Below are 18,019 nucleotides of genomic sequence, written 5' to 3'. Positions count from 1 at the left end.
CGAATTTGATATCCAATTTATAAGCATCTTATTTTTTAATCCTTTTTGCGATGTTGAAGTAGACTTTGATGTATATCAAATCAAATATCAAATAGTATTTATTTATTTTCATCCTGGGTGCCACTTATTAAATAAAAATTATTTAAACAAGGGGCCTACTAAGTGACGCAATTGGGGGTCTTGTTAAAAGTTATGGTGCGGTACTGGGAAGAGAAGGAAGGAGAAATTAAAAAAAAACAACGATATTTTGGTGCTTTTTCGGTATTATGCGCGATTGTTTACTTGGGTGTTATCTGTATATAGAACAAGCAGTAATAAGGGGACTGATTATAAACTATCGGGTGGTAGTTGTCAAGGAAATAGGGGTACCATGTGCCTATGTTCTATTGGCTACTCATACTGAGTGGTGTAGTTATGAGTATATTTTAATTTATTCAGTTAATACTATATTATATTATGACAGGTGTGGAAGTGATAAATTGTTATTTTTGCTTTGATAGGGTTGTAATATATCTATCTATAGATAGCCAAAACTACACATCACAGACACTTTCTATGTGTGGTAGTAGCCCCTAGTTTCCCTTCGTGCACTATAGTGGTTGCGTGTCGATAGCTGTAAGAGCGTGGAAGATACGGGGGTTGAAAGTGGTGGAGTAAGTCACCTAGGATATTTTCATATTTCAAGAAAAGTGTTCTAAAAGAATATTTGACCCGAAGAGCCTAGAATGTTCTGGAACGTTCGAAAACCGTTGTGTATGAGTATTCGGGATGGTTTTTTAACACTATATTAGGGCATTTTCTTTATATATGTCGATCATAGTGAAACTGCACCACTTTATCTACTTGAATTTTCCTGTATGTTTCTGGCTTGGTTCACAGATAAAATGTTTTCTAATAACTAGGATTGTCCTCAAGTAGAACATTCTAGAGTGCATTGGACCGGAAGAATGTTTTGATTAATAAATTAAGATATTTTTATATATGTATGTATCTCGACCAGTGTCTGGATTATCCTATTATGTTTGCGATTTTTCCAGTCTAGTGTGCTTTTGTGTTTGCGAGTAGATTACCAAAACTTCCGTTTAGAATAAGAGAGAATGTAAACCCAGCGAAGCGGGTTGTCGTTAGCTAGTAAAATTATATTATTAAAAATGACGTAATGTACGGTTTCGTCTTGCAATAACATCCTATCTCCCCTAAGAGCCTTTACGGCTTCACTCTTCCCATCTAAAATGACATTTTATGCTCGGTCCCTCTGTTATTCCGTGTTCCATGGGGAGGGTGTAAAACGTAAAGTTACGGTGTGTTACATGGGAGGGGGGGTTAAAAATTTTCAGAAACTTCGTTATGTAATACTTGACGGTCCCTAACGTATAATTTTTAATTTATAATTTTTTACTTTTTATATTTAGAGTTCTTTCAATAATGCTTTCTTTGGATGTCAAATTCCCAAAGCTCTGTAAGTATAATTATCTCTCATATAGATGTACAGAAATTATAAAACCTAAGCAACGAACTAACCTACATGTTGTTTCTTGGACAGTCTTTGTTAGAATTATTACTTGTATGAAGTATGTAATGTTTTAGGAAATATCTGTTTTAACTACGGTTAGTTTATCAAACAATATTGTTCATGTATTTACCCTGCACACCATATACATATAAAATTACTGTCGTTAGATTTTAAGTTTCACTTAAATGCGATTTTGAATCTTGTCCCTTAAAATGTATAAAAAAATAGTTTTCAACCCTGATTACCAATTGTTTGGATAAATCGTGTTTTAAACATCTAACACTGATAAATGTGTATTTTGTATTGTTAGATCACTGCCATTAATTTTCAGGTGTTTTATTGTACGTGTAGTTTTGAAATTTTTGCTGTCTATTTGTTTTTAAAAAGACGTTACTGGTTAAATATTACTCGAAGAGAATGTAAATTATCCACTGTTTCATAACTATTGCTTTGTAGATGGTAGTTTTATCAAACATTTAGGACTTTTGATATCAATTTTAAAAATCTCTGCACACTGTTGTTGAATTTTCTTATGTATAGTTATGAAACATTAGATATAATTCGTTGTATAAATAGTAATGTTGTGTTGGTTGTATTTTGTAATAAGACTGAGTTTTAACGGTTTGGATTTTACTTCGATTTGTAAAATAGCTGTACATTAGCTTGTATCCTATTGGAAGAGATAACATAGACCAAACAACAGTTATAAATAATTATTGTTAGGTGCATGAATATTATTAATACGTTTTTGCTGTTTGTTTTCATAGAGTTGGATGGAAGGAGGGCTGCCAAAGCACAAAACAATTCGATAATTTCTTTTTTTCAAAACAATATTTAAGCTTCAATACAATATTTACCTCTGAGATTGCATTCCAAACAAAGCCACTAAGTTCCTTAAAGATAATTTATTTTTATTGACGCATAAAAGTTTGTTATGCTGTAAAGTAATTATTTTTGAAAGCACAGATCGCATATTTTCCTGTACAAATAATTATAATATACATTTGTAGCGTCTAAGAGGTGATAATAATAAATTAGTTGGTTTTTTCTTGTACTCATTGTGACGAAATTTTTTGTGGAAGTGCCTTTGGCTGAAAGTGGTAATTACTGATGATCGTTGAAAATCAAAAAATGTTAAACGATGTGTCCACAAAATACTTTTTAAATGAACGTTTTAGGATAAGTTCAGTCAAAAAAGATGTGATATTTAAATAAATGATTAACCTTTTTAACATTCGTATGCTTTACGCTATATAATGAATGGACGTATTGTACAAAATATTTGTAAAATTGTAAGTCATNGTAAATAATAAAAAAAAAATATATAAAAATATGTTTTTCTTTTTATAAAAGTTACTTTCAGAAGATGGAAAGATTTTTAAAGGAAAATTGTTATCAAACAATCTCAGTAAAAGGTAAGTGTCACAATTTTTCTACTTCTTTAAATAATTTTTTTTTCTATTTTCTTTGCAATGAATATTGCTCGTCAGGACCGTAACCAGTATTTTATTTCGGGAAGATCTCTCTCAGTTTATATTTAGTATTTAACCTGTGTCTATTGATAATAGAAATAAAAAGTACTTGTGCTCCTGCTCCGCGTATGTAACCAAAATTTTCATTTATTTTATTGTTTAAGTTTTTAAACATACAGGACGATTATAGAATCCAATAATTTAAACGTATAAGGCATAAATAAAACAATTATCGTCATGATAGATGTCATTCGCGCTTTTGTGGCTACACTGTCAGTTTTCAGGAATGATATCATCACAAGAAATTACAAGTATTTTTCCATTTTGAAAAAATATAACGACAAATTAGAAATACATGAGAAATCAGACGAAGACCAAGTTACTGAAGAATTTGTTTCTGTGATTGATTCTTTAATAAAGGAATTTTCAGAAACCGTTTGACGGATGACTTCAGTTCAGCATGTATTCTGCTAAAAGTAACATCTTACAACCCTAACATAAGTTTTTTGTCATCTAATCTGCAACAACAGAAGTCACACTAATTTTACTCTAATTTAAATTACACGCGTAATTTAGACTCTGCAAAATGTTTCTATTTTTTTTGTAGTAAATAAAGAATTTTCTAAATAGGAATGACGATGATTTTGATGCTTTTGTTCATCAAAAATTGAATGGCTCGAGAGACGTTTTGAAAATGGTTCAGTTTTGTTTTAAGATGCTGGGATACGTAAATATTCTCTGCTGTTTTTGTAAGTGCACTAGTGTAAGCCACTAGTCGTAATTGCAGTGCCTGTGTAGGTTTCTGCGTATATAGGTAGGTTTCCGGAAAACTCGATGCCCTAATTTTTTCCCTTTTCTTGTAAGTAATACGTCAAAAAAGGCCAGATGGTGGTGGTACTTTTTGATTTCCATGATAAATTGGAATATGAGGATGGATGCTATTCAGATATCACACTCACGTTATCATCTCTTCTTCGAACTTCTCCATGTAGAAGTTGGCTATTACAAAACTTCGTGGACTCCCCATGGTAACTCTAACACGAATAATCTTGAATTCTTTTTTATTTTTCTAACACGGTGGAGTTATGTATCTAGTAGATATTACATACAGTTACACGTACATACTGATGCTTTTGCATTAAATTTGTATTATTTAGATTTCTACAAGTTCCTGGCACTAAGCCTAGTTGGTACGTATTAAGGTTTTTTAATTTAAGGGCCGTCCAACAAATAATTCTGCCGTTTTATAAACAAACCAGTTTAGCTTGTTTGGTGTTTGTTCGACCCTTTTTTATCGGCTTACGTTATAATATTGGTTTCCATGAAAAGTCCTTTTATTTTAACGTAATAATATACCACAAAGGTTCACCCTGAAGGTTCATTCTAAATGTAGAGGAAAGAATAATACTAGCGTAGAAATTGCTCATTTAAAAGTAAATTATTATTGGAAAGATATTTCTTTTCTGAATTCAAGCCTAAAACCTTTATGGGGTGAGGCCCCACTCCTCTGGGGTCTGACTAGACGTTACAACCCCGTTACATAGGGAGGTGGGGACAGATTAAAATTGATGAATTTTACATTTTTAATTAATGAATAGTCTTGTATCTGTATTATACTACTTTTGGTGAAAAATATTAGAAAGGAACAAAGAGGTAAGTGTTTTACATGTTTTANCCTGCAGTCTCTGTCTCAGACGGTTTGTACTGTCTTCCTGATTTTTATCCACGTTTGCTTTCTTTTCTTCCAGACATTTACGCCCATCGAAATCAATTCTACAAATAATGAAAACGAAATTAATATTTTCAAATAATTCGAGGTAATGTGATAACATCTACAGAAAAACAGCACAAGTTTCAGTTACAAATTATTTATTTATCTTAAAATAATTATTTCGGCATACAGCAGCTTCTTGTCCTCTGTTTTCCTATTCTTTCCAATACTTCTTCACTGTACTACACCATTTTTGGTGAAACATTTTAGAAATGAACAAACAGGTAAGTTCTTTACATGTTTTATTAATTAGTATGTAATATAAAAAAGTGCGAATGTGTATTCATAGAAAATATAGTTACAGTAGTAGAAAAATATACAAATAAACAAGAAAAAAGAAATCCAAAAATAACCAGTAAAAATTAATTCCCCATTAAAGCAGTTGCGGAAGGATAGAATGATCGAATAGTTTGAATTCGTGTTCTGTCAATTTCTAAAGTTTTCCTTTTCAACATAATTTCTCGTTCTAAATCGCTTCTTGCTTTTATTAAACTAGCTTGCGACTCCTCTGCTGTTCTAAGTTGTCCTAATATAGCGCTAACGTTCTCACCAATTGATTTTACTTCAGCTACCAATCTAAAAACAGTTTAAAGTTAAGTTTAACATACATAGATAATGAAACTAACAAAAGGCGTCATTTTAATTTTTTAATTTCTTTTAAATGCTCATGAATATTGTCTGTTGCACTTATTGTTCGTTAATTAATTAGTAACAGTTTGTTTAAACATGGAGTTTGAACTGGAAGAATAAGAGACTAATATTCAAAAATTATGGTGAAGTAGAAAAGTAAAATAACCAACTGTGTCAATTTCTTTTACCCTTCGAAATCACCAGTTTTTGCTGTTGAGTTTGGAAATGTTGTGATAATTGCTTTAGGGATTTTATGGATATTGAATTCGGGTTGCTGTGTATATATATATTTCACGAAAACAGTAATCTCATAGATGCGTTGTGGTCACGCAAGGAAGAGCCGTGAGGCCAGTTGTCCTGCACTCTTTTTTCATAAACATAATAGTCAGATCATTAATTTGACTTTCGAATTACTATTCAAATATGTCTATAGATTGATACTTTTCATCTCTTGTGTAGATTATTATTCTATATATTTGATTTCTGTAATTAAATAATTTAATACGTTACCCAAATTGTGCTTCATCCCTACAATTTTCTACCCTTGGGCGATGATTCCTGTTATCAAGACGGGTCTGGGCTTTCTTCATTGGAACATCCATTCGTCGTACTAATGCCCGAAGATCATTTACTAAACCTTCCACATTGGCTAATTTTTGTAAAATCTGTAAAATATTTTTATGAATGAAAACAATTGAAGTATGAAGATATGTTTAATAATCAGTTTTATTTCTGGAAAATGGCAATATTCTACCATTTTAGTATTTGATGAAAAACCACCTAATAATTTAAGGATTTGATGAAAAACCACCTAATAATTACGTCAGCGGTGACCAACCCAAATGGTCTTGCGGTCCACTTTGGAAATAAATCGTAATTGCGCGGGCCGTATATACAATTTGCATGATACATCTGTAAATTTTTTGTCATAATTCGACAGTTACTTCTAACAAACACTAGTGATAACATTTAGTCAGTTATTTAATGTTGTAGAATAATAACAAAAAGAGTAGTTTAATTAAAATGATTAATATTAATTAATTAAGCGATTAATGCGATCAAGAATGAATTTTCAGACGTTAAAGTAAAGGGTTGTAATTTTCATTTCATCCAAGCGCTGCGACAGAAAATTCTACACTTGGGATTATCAGTTTCCTATATGAAGAAGAAGATTCGATCTTGCACTGTCGTCGGCTCGATGGGACTGCAGTTACAAATGTGAATCTAATAACGCACTTGGGTAAGCGTTTTTGCAACGTGAAGGTGTGGTTGGTCCGTATTTTTTTTTATTTCTGTTCTTTTTGTGACAATACAAGGTGATAATGATCAGGCAGGGCCTTCCAGGCCAAAAAGAGATTGTCTTTGTAAATATTTAGAGGCAGAGTTAGTAAAAATCTTACAAAATAGGGATACTCAGAATGAGTTTGAGTTTAGAGAATCTGAAGACGGGCTGACAGAAATGGAGTCAGGGTTCAAACCTTTCGGAGCGCGAGGATGCTGTAGTAGACGCTTCCAATTTAGTTGAAGATCAGCCAAAACGGCTGGAAAGACGAGCCAGACGACATGAAAGATTTTTCGTTTTTAGGTAAATAGGAGTGCAGGATTGTACTATCTGAAAATACAGGTCTGACGAAGGAAGCTGGCGAGCGGTCGCGCAGGTACTTGCCCATTTATGACCTATTTGGGTAAGTCACTTGGAACCGATACACAAATAAGTTTTCAGTAGGTGTAAATTATAGTATTAATACAGATGGGACAGTAGCGTACTAGAAAATAATGTAAAAACATGACTTATCAAGAAGAAAAAATTAACCTTTTGCTTTGGTTTTACAGTTAGTTTTCACATTCACTGTCATCATCGGAATCTCTATCACTGTCACCAACATCAACAATTAGTTCTTCTGTTTGTATGTCTATTACTTACTCACTGATCCCTGCTTTTAAATATTTAATCTACGCCCCTGATAGGAATACTGAAGAATGAGGGCTGCAATCTTTATACCTAAAACTGCCTACTTTTGCCACCGCGCATCCACGCCATTTTAAAATTTCCGCCAGCTTCCAGCGTCAGGCCTGTACTCCTTTTGAACATTTTCGTGTTATACTCGAGAGTTTGTAAATACAGACACTCGATTGTAGCGTTATTGTTAACCTGTAGTCTGTTCATGCCTATTTCGTCTATAATTTTTAGAGTATCGTTCGAAATAAGTTTCTGAGAATAATGTTATTGTTTTATTTAGTAATTACCTACATTTTTCTTCTTTCTGTTTCCATTCTTTTTCATTACAGAGAAATAATTCAGTTTTTATTTTGCATTTGAAAACCAGAATACTTGCATGTTCTTTTTTGTTTTAGTGTTTTATTGTATATTTTATTGAACAATAAAATAAATATACCAAATTTTAGTTAATCATTAACAAACGCTTATAAGCGTCGACGGCACCTAGCAATCAATTTTGAGCTTCAGTGCCACCGCTGCTTATCACAAAAATGCTTCTTTCGATAGATAACAGTCGTTTTTTTTTCACTTATTAAACATTTAGAGTAACATTGTCCTCAAATAATAAAAAACATGTTTTGGGACTTGGCAAATTGCCTTTTGATTAAGTTGACATAATTTTGTATCCTTAAATTAGCAGTCCTAAGCCTGGATAAAGTAAAGGAAAGTGTTACGTGTGATGTGTATGTTAGATTAGATATTCGAAACTTCTTGTAATAAAACTGTTTATTAAGGTAGGTATATACCTAAACATAATTACCTAATTATCAAAACTAATGACGCCGAAACGAGAACTTCATATAATCTTATTTTGTTAGGGATCCACTTGACGTACGAAACATTTCCTAATAACGCACAAACCGCGACAACCAAAAAGGGAACAAATCTTTTATTTTATTCTATTAATAATAATCTTTATGATTACGATAACATGTACCTTTTTAAGTTCGTCTTCGAGTTGAACACGTAAATTGTCAATGCAGTCGATTCTTTTTGAAAGACACATCTCCACTTTGTCCGCCTGCGCTCTCAAATCTCTTGCGGCATTGATTAAAATCGCATCAAGAGTACCACGGAGAGTTATAGAGCGTTGTCTCGTAGCTTCAGCTTCAACCAGAGTTTCCTTGGTAAATTTTTCCCAGCTTTCCCGAGACGACTGCCTGGAATATTTCATTGTATAATTTATAACGGAATAATGAATATTTGGTAGATAAATGTATATGTACATAGTAGGCACCGCAAAAAATGTCGCCCCATTACCCACATTATACAGAAAATGGATGAGGGTCAGAATATTTTTTGACTTTCCGCTATAAAAACCACTAATTTTTTAAAATTGAGTTTTCAGTGTGATTTTCGAAAATTGAGTAGGTATTCATCAAACCTTGATGCTTTGAGATCATACAAGTTAAAGCTCAAAAAGCTACACCGAATGCTGTAAATCTGATCAAACTGCGTTGATCCGTTCGAGAATATGTTGACGAAAAGTTTTGAAAACAATTTTTTGTTTTCTTTTGAAACGAAATTCGAATTCCTACTGAAATCGAATTTTTGTACTCAACTATCTGTTTGTGCTTTACAAATGTTAACACATGCTGTAAATCGTACCTCAATTCATTGATTCGTTTAAAAGATATTTTTAAATAGGTAAATAAAATNATTTATTTTTAATTGTAAATGCACACTTTTTTATGCATTTATGGCAGCAGAAAGAAAAAAAAATTCTCAAGCCCCAAATTTTGCTACCCCAGGGAATTTAACGCCCTGGACACTAGCCCCTATTGCCCACTGTACACAGTAGTACAATATAGTTTTCCATTACAAACTAAGATACTGACATATTAATAAATTAAACTTATTCCATCTTTATAAAAAGATCTTATAGATTGTCTGTTTTTGAAAAACCAAAATACTAGATGCGTTAGTTCATATTAAAAAGGAATGTTTATAATATTAAAAGGGCCAGTGAAATTATAAGAGCTTTGAAATGTTTCAATTATAAAAGCTATGAAATGGTTTAATAAGCAGAACTCTACGACCATTTTGACTTTTTCGGTATTTTCCGAAAGTAATGGAGTGACTTAGTAAATACTTTTTTTGCAACTCCAATTAAATAGTCAACAAATGTTATTAAAAGGGACTTCATACACATAACAAAGGTTGGCTTTTATGATAATTGCGCATTGTGAATTGTTCGTATAGGGTAAGGCAAAAATAGATTTAGAGATTAATATTTCATCTAATAATTACAGAATAGACATTATTAGATGTGAATACGAATTTACAAAGGTAGGTAAATTTAAAATTAAAAAGGAACCTAAATCCATAAAAAATTATTCTTCAATATCGTGCATTTTATTCAAAGCGTTTTTTATATTGTATATCTGCTTTTATTAAAGGATCGATCCGATTTTAAGAAGTAAAGGGATTAAGCTTATAATTAGTTTTGTATGCGCTTCAGGTTTCCCTACATTGTTGCTCTGAAACTAAAGAAAATAAGCCTTACTACCCCGTTATTATTTTTCTTAGAAATCGTAATTTCATAACTTAAAATTGTAAATTTTGAATAATAAAAGGTTTAATTTTCCTTTAAAATACTCTTACTTTTAAAATAATTCGAAGTGGTCTGTATTAATTATCAAAATTTATAGAGAACATGCTTCAATGTCACAAATCCATAATCACATTATGGTCCAAGTTTCACAAAAAACCCTGTACAGTTGAACTTTTGTAAGTCGAAATTGAAATTAACTTGAAATATTTTTTAACTCGAAAATGTTATTTTCTTTGATATACATTTTATTTTACATTTATTACAATCGACTGACCCAATACCCAAAATCGACTAGTTGACCATCCCTGTCCTGTATGGTATAATTTTTGAAATATCATAGCAATTTCATTTTTTATATTTATAATTTGAAATGAAATGTAAATAAACCATCATAAAATTCCTTTGATAATATTAAGGTTACAATGTCTGTAAATTTTGTCAGGTCGTTTTTATATAAAAGCTCATTATTTATTTGACGTCCTGGGGAAGTGTCCTTAATGTTCCTTTTAGCCTTTATCCTGTTTAGGTAAAGATAACATTAATAGCAACGGAAATTAATATAAACTTAAAAAACGACACGTACTCTTCAGGAAATCGTGTTGATCCGGCTTTGAACATTAAAATGTTTGACTTATTGTTAAGAGCAATGTTGATTGCTTCTAGTTCGTTCGCTTCTTTTTTATCTGTCCAGTCACATTCTAAACGATTTTTCGCGGTTTTATCTTCGAGCAGTTGGTGTTCGATATCTTTCAATGTCCGGGTAAACGTTTCCTCGATTTCAACAGTTAACGCGAGTTCTTTCATTAGTTCCACTTCAACTTCATCGCGAACCAATTCTGAGTCCAGGCGAGTTGTCCTGATATCCAAACATTCCGATGCTGGAAAATTGACAGCAACATAAAATAGATGTTTTTGTCACATATTCTATCTACGAAAACTGATAAAATCGATTATACAAGAATTTTTAATATTACAATAGAATCCGCTTATAATGACATCGAAGGGAAGTGACAAACACGTCATACTGAGCGGGCGTCGTACGAAGCATAGTATTAGAAAATAAACAACTCTATTTTGGTTAATTATTTACTTTAATGGAGTGAAAAACCACAAATTGTATTACAAATTGTATATACTTATTAACAGAAAAAGAAAAAAAAAAAGAATGAATTGTAATATCAATATACATAAGAAGGTCAGAAAAATGAGCGAAAGTGTTATTATTAATCATCTAGGTCACTATAGTCGGATATGATTTCTTGAGAATCAGTCATAATAAACGATATGTCATTTTAAACGGAGTCATTATATCCAAACTTTCTTATGGGGAATTTAATATGAAAACCAAAGTTAACACTGCAATTATTTCATATTAAGCCGTTGGTCAATATAGGCGGAGTCGTAATAAAGGAATTCCACTGTATCTGGTTACCTATTATTATTATTATAGATCGAAATCATTGTGTCTGGCTATCTACATAAATGAGTTTTCGGTGTTGTAGCAAACACCATAAAAAAGTATTTAAATATAAATATAAGTACAGTCGAACTCGGTTATTTATAACTAACACGAATTATAACGAACAGTTAGTTTTAGTAAACGAAATTTAAATAAGAAAACTACTACATTCCGTTTAAGCACGCGTTTTTTATATTTGTTTATACCGAACATCGGCTTTAGCGAACTTTTCTAACAAGTAAGATCGGACCTAACGGACTAATATTTTTTTTACGATTGAGCTTAACAAATCATGAATATGATCTCAATTTGTTCTAATGTCAAACTATCTATATAATTACGGCAAGTTCATTTTGTTTTAATTATTTCAATCGCTACAATCTCATTTTTGTATTCTTTTTATAAGACCGTGGCAAAAATTGAGAAGGTAATATTTAAGGATTTCAATGTCGATTCCTTGTGAAACACTATTTAAACAAGTAATTACAAAACCACAATTGCTTATAAACATTTACTTTAAAAAGTAAACGCAAGTATAGTATAGTAATCAATAAATAATACAAATTTACAAATTTAATTTGGTACGTTTTTTGTTATACTTATTAAATTATTATTGCTACTGTTTGTTTTTTCTTTTTTGTCTTTAACGATCGCCTGTCACTGCCGCGTAGCCAGCGTAATTATTCGGTACACGGCGAATCCTAAAAAAGTGGCGGATGCGCCGGGTACTGGATCCATATCGGGTACTCGGCCTATCTCTAGTTTGATCCGCGACTTCCTTCGCTTGGAATTATTTCTAATTGATTTTACATACATTTGTTATAACCAAAAAAAAATTTAAAGAAGCTAGTAGCTTAGATCACTCTTGGAAAAATCGTAGTCACGTTCTAAAATTCATAGAAATCTGTTCAGTCGTCTTGAACATTAACCCGACTAAAAAGGGTTGTTTGTACTTTAATGGTATTTAAATCACTTTATGAACTTCAAAAAGATAGTTATTTCGATATTTCAGACATACATTTTAATTTTATTTAAATCCTTAATCCTTAGATCCTTTGAGGATCTCTGGCGATTTTGAGAAAACAGTTTGCGTATTTTCCTATTGTTTCTATTATTTTTGCTTTGTCTGCTGGTATCCCGCATCTATCTGTTATTTGTGATTCGTAGATCGAGATCATCATCATAAGGTCATCAGTCCTAAGAATGGTCGAACACGTACCTCCACTCTTTCCTATCTTGAGCTAAACTTCGCATTTCCCTAAAACTAGAACAGCCCACAACTTTAACTATTTGCGAACAGTAATCTAATCTAGGTCTACCTCTACCCCTAACTCCTGTTTCTGCCTCTAATATGTCTCTGACTAGACCTTCATGCCTGAGAAGGTGTCCTACCAACCTATCTCGCCTATTTTTTATTGAGTTCCATAGAGTCCTCTGTTTTCCTATTCTTTCCAATACTTCTTCATTTCTAACCTTTTCTACCCACGAAATTCTCATCATCCGCCTATAACACCACCTTTCGAACGCTTCTAACCTTTTCTTTTCCGCCGCTCGCTCTGTCCATGTTTCGCACGCGTACAACGCCGTGCTCCAAACATACACCTTTAACAACCCTCTTCGAATTTCTAAATTAACCGTTCGCGAGCATAGAAGTGACTTCTTTTTATTAAAGGCGACACGACCCTGCGCTATCCTCTGTTTTATATCCTTACTACTCCTTCCATCCTCACTTATCTGACTTCCTAGGAATCTAAAATCAGCCACTTCTTCTAATTTTTCGTCTCCTATCTTTATATTCGCTCTTTCCCTACTTTTTCTTCCCTTGCATACCAGTATTTTAGTTTTACTTTTATTTATTTTCATACAGTACTGATCTGTCAGTACCGCTTCCATTTTATTTAAAGCTATCTCTAGGTCCTCCTTGCTAGATGCTAATACTGTAGATCGAGATAAACATTTTTTATTTACTCGTTTTATCTCTAACGAAACGAAAATGTGGCCCAGCAAAAAACGCTGTATTCTAATCGGTTTGTTGATAACCAATTAAAAAAGTTCGTGGTGCTTTGTGTTTTTATAAACACAAAGCACCACGCAATCAGAAGAAAAAGAACAAATTAAGTGATGTGGGGTGAAAAACTAAATAATTTTTCGAGAATTCCGAGAAAATAGAAGAGGAAAATGTAATCGAACTGGAAATCGACAAAGAAATAAGGAAAGTAAGTGTTAATTACTTTAAATAACTAAACGTTAGACTTATAAAGAGGATTACAACATTGTTAGAGCGTTTGGGTAATAAGGGCATTCTACGAATTTTAAACGCTTTAATGTCAGATTATTTGTTTTCTTAGTAGTTTTTTGATCAGATAAACGAAACCACCGGCGATTTTCTCACCAAAGGAGGAAATAGTCGAGCTCTATCCATAAACTAACTAACTGTATTTTATTAATACTTTTTCACCAAAACTATCGATCAAGAACTCTGCCTTTTTATTTTATTAACAACATCAAAATGCAATTTGTGCGTTTCTGATGGTAAGCAATATCTAATAATTAAAATAAGACAAGGCACAGTTTACATGCTGCAAAATATGATTTCGTTAATTTAAAATAGTGTTGATTTCCCAAAAACTATAGATCGAAGTGTGATATTTGTAATAAAAATCATTTGGAAGTATCATGTTACAAGCAAATTTTCTTCGCAACAATATTTTTTTGATATTGTTTTAACATTGTTTTCTACAAAATATAAGGTTGTTCGGAAAGTCATTTCGTTTTTTTTTGTGGAAATGAAAGACAGTTTTCGTATAATAAACAAATACTTTATTAAATGTCTTGGTGAAACACTACACCTTTCCTGTTGATTAGTTCTGACCTTTTCTGTTGAAGTGCATCATTCAGTTTGTCCAGCTGATGACAGTAGACTTCCGAATTAATCGTTGTGTTATCCGGTAAAAGCTAAAAAAAAACGATTCCTTTAAAATCCCACCAAACAGACAGCATCACCTTTTTTTGGTGAATATCGGCTTTGGAAATGGTTTGAGCCGGTTCATCTTTTTTGCTCCATGACCTCTTGCGTTTGACGTTGTTGTATACAACCCATTTTTCGTCCCCAGTGATGATGCGCTTCAAAAACGGATCATTTTCGTGACGTTTGAGAAGCGAATCGCAGACGTCAATGCGGCGACACAGATTTCTCTCTGTGAGAACATGGGGAACCCATACATCGAGCTTCGAGGATAATCCCAGGCCTTTCAAGTGGTCATAAACTGTTGAATTTGATAAATTTAACCTCAATCCGATCTCACGTGTTGTTATTCGCCGGTTCACATCAACTAATGCCTTTATCGCGTCTTTATCAGCTTCAACCGGCCTTCCCGAACGTGGTGCATCTTCGACATCAAAATTGCCGGATCGAAATTTAGCGAACCAGTTCTGGCACTGGCGTACTGTCAACACACCTTCTCCATACACATCAGTCAATTTCTTTCTGGCTTGAACAGCATTTTTACCCTTTCTGTAGTAAAACAGTAAGATATGTCGAAAATGCTGCTTATCGCTCTCCATATTTAAAAGGGCACCAACCAAAAACTACTGCGTAGAATTAATTGGAATTTTTCACACACAAGCCTTGCTATATGAGCTCTCAAAGCATATAAAAATTATACGGCTTAAATGTGAAGTTGGGTGCAAAAGAATACAATTAAATCCTCTGTCGGGAAAAAACGAAATGACTTTCCGAACAACCCTATATAATTACTTTAATAAGACACCCTGTATATCAAAACTTAAAACCTACCTATAGATATTGGCATTTGTAGTATGGCCTTTGCTTTTTTCAAGCGTGCCCTTTCTTCGTCCAACAGGCTGATTTCCTCGGCAGCTGCCGCTATCGAGCTTTCTAATTCGCATTTCCATCTTTGCATCTCCTGCAGTCTCTGTCTCAGACGGTTTGTACTGTCTTCCTGATTTTTATCCACGTTTGCTTTCTTTTCTTCCAGACATTTACGCCCATCGAAATCAATTCTACAAATAATGAAAACGAAATTAATATTTTCAAATAATTCGAGGTAATGTGATAACATCTATAGAAAAACAGCACAAGTTTCAGTTACAAATTATTTATTTATCTTAAAATAATTATTTCGGCATACAGCAGCTTCTTCAAAGGAAGATATTTTAAGTAGTTTCATAATCATCAAGGGAAAATCAGACACTCCTTCCTATCCTAAACCAATCTTTACATTTCCCTAAAATTATATCATGCACATTTCAACTATTTGCACCCCTTTTCCCCTCTTTTCTCCTGTTTTTGCGTAATATGTCTCAGACTAACCATTAATTGTTTTTCTACTCCTTCTAACAGAGTCATACTTAAAATATACACTCAACAATCTTTTAGAAATTTATAAATTAACTGTTAGCGAACACAGAAGTGATTTTTTGTACTTAAAGCAGACTCGACCCTGCACGATCCTTTGTTTTAAATAACCTGAGACGAAATAATTATTGTGATGGATTTACAAGAAATTAAAAAGTATCTTCTGCCAATTATTGAGAACATTGTTACGCAAAATGTAATATAATTCTTCCACATTACGTGTGGTTCATGTATGGGGTTGTTCATAAAATACATTCGCAAATAAAGGGGTGGGAGGGATATTACCTTACGTCACGACCTATGACAAGAGGGGAATGGGGGTCTAAGGAAATGTAACGTTCGCAGTTCATCAATTTCATTTTAATTTTTTTCTTAACTGGACAGTTCTTAAAATTTTTCATTACTGTAGAAAGTCGTTCACATTGGTATTTATAGGGGGGTCGTTGAATGTGTGACTTAACGTGACGAAGGGGATATAAGGGGAGCAAAAAGGTGAAATTGTGAGTGACGTATTTTATGGACGTAAACGTCGAATATTTATCATTCCTGATATGGACAAGTGTAAAAAGTGTTTCCAACATCCCCTAGCTTTTCATAAAATGTAGCAACAATACCCTCCTGTAAAGCAGATTAGGTGATTACAATTACCTAATTAATTTTCAGCGAAATATGTAGAATTGTTTTTACGTTACAAATCAGAAAAAGTTGTTTTCAAATGCAAGTGGAGTATTTTGACTAGTTAAGACGAATGTTAGACCTCAAGTTTAAATGACAAATGATAAAATGATGATTTTAAGAAAAAAGGTCTGTTAGGACACATTAAATAACTGAAGACTCAACTCCAAAAAACGGTAATAAACGTCTAAAGTGGTATAGCTAGTTACCTTTTTCTACTGAAGAGAACTAAGTTCAGTCCTTTAAGAAGGTACCTATAATGCTATGTGTTTCCAATCTTATAGAAAGAGCTTTCTTGTTTTAATAATTATGGTAATAATGGTTTACTATTACACAACAAATGTATTTTATGAAGAACTATAATTCTCAAATATTTTTGAAATAACTTGTAACCTTTTTTCTATTGAAAGAGGTCTGATGCTCCTGAAGAAACAAACCCGAACTAGAATGCAAGATTTGTACCTTCAATTTACTTTTTCCTATTGTATAATACATTGCTTTTAAGATCTGTTGTTTCAATGCAAATAAATGAGCAACATTTTACATAACTTGCAGTTTCATTCATAAGGTTATTTTTGTAATGCCTAAACCAGATAACAAAATTAAAAACGATAACTTTGATGACTCCACAATGTGCTCATATAAGTCAAAAAAATTCTACTCAACTTGGAAAACTCTTTTCAATAGTTTTTGCGTATAAATTGAAAAAGTAAGTGTATAATTTGATTACTTTTAGTAGTCAGTATTTTGAAAAGACGAGTAGGTCTTTGAAATTTCAATGCCTTTTTTAATTAAATCGTCGTTTGCTGAAAAAGTTGAAGTAAGCAACATAAAAATATTTACAGATTAGCTTTATGTTGCTCCAAAGCTGACATGTTCAACATATCTTGATTATGAGCACGCCATTCTCCCTCGCTGTATCTAGTAATTGAATATCGATCGACAACCGGTCTTGTTCCAGTAAATCCTGCCATAGGACCCCAGTCAACACGTCCTGTGGCCCATGGTCCAACTGGACCCATTTCCTCTTTAACACTCTGATCCGGAACTTTGTCCTGTGGTTGAGGAAAATAGCATGGCTCAGTGCTATTTTCTGGTTGTTGTTGACTTTCAGATGGTGGAGAAGATTCTCCTTAAAAAATATACAAAGAATAAACTAAATTATTAAAAAAATAATTATATTTATACAGCAAGATGCTATAATGTCCTTCGTATTATTAATTTAGTATTAGGTATCTTTTTGTGTAACTCTGTCGATTACAGGGTACATTTCGCTGTATTATACCAAGACTATTGACGCTTGGATCTCATAATAGTATAAAAGTAGAAGTAAAAAATCTAGAAATCATTCATTTTTAATTATCTGCGAAGCTTTTTCAACATTAGCAAGGAAACTCTGAGCTGACACTACTTTTAATCCTTTCTGGGCTCCAAAAAAAAAGAGTATTATTCTATAGATAATAATTATTCAATAATATACTTTCTTAACCGAGACTCTCGTATACATGTAAAATACTGAAACCATCGTTTAACGATTTTTCAATATGAAATGTACTTTACTTTTTTAG

The 18,019-nt window shown here is 32.6% G+C and overlaps 1 protein-coding gene across 1 annotated transcript in view; it reads right to left on the bottom strand.

The window, feature by feature from the left end:
• Positions 1-4,994: 4,994 nt before the first annotated feature.
• The window catches only part of LOC108732867 (tektin-4), a 20,100-nt gene continuing 7,075 nt past the window's right edge, over positions 4,995-18,019 (bottom strand). Inside the window, exons 5-8 of the mRNA XM_025977013.1 lie at positions 10,523-10,817; positions 8,323-8,545; positions 5,897-6,051; positions 4,995-5,332 (exon numbers count right to left, since the gene is read on the bottom strand). Of these exons, the coding sequence (XP_025832798.1) occupies positions 5,119-5,332; positions 5,897-6,051; positions 8,323-8,545; positions 10,523-10,817 (887 nt within the window). The 3' untranslated portion in view covers positions 4,995-5,118. The remainder of the gene's footprint in view (positions 5,333-5,896; positions 6,052-8,322; positions 8,546-10,522; positions 10,818-18,019) is intronic.

This window comes from Agrilus planipennis, unplaced genomic scaffold (assembly GCF_000699045.2).
Source record: "Agrilus planipennis isolate EAB-ADULT unplaced genomic scaffold, Apla_2.0 scaffold31, whole genome shotgun sequence".
Classification (NCBI taxonomy): domain Eukaryota; kingdom Metazoa; phylum Arthropoda; class Insecta; order Coleoptera; family Buprestidae; genus Agrilus; species Agrilus planipennis.
The sequence above is the reverse complement of the archived record's forward strand: the minus strand, read 5'-3'. Positions and strand labels throughout refer to the sequence as shown.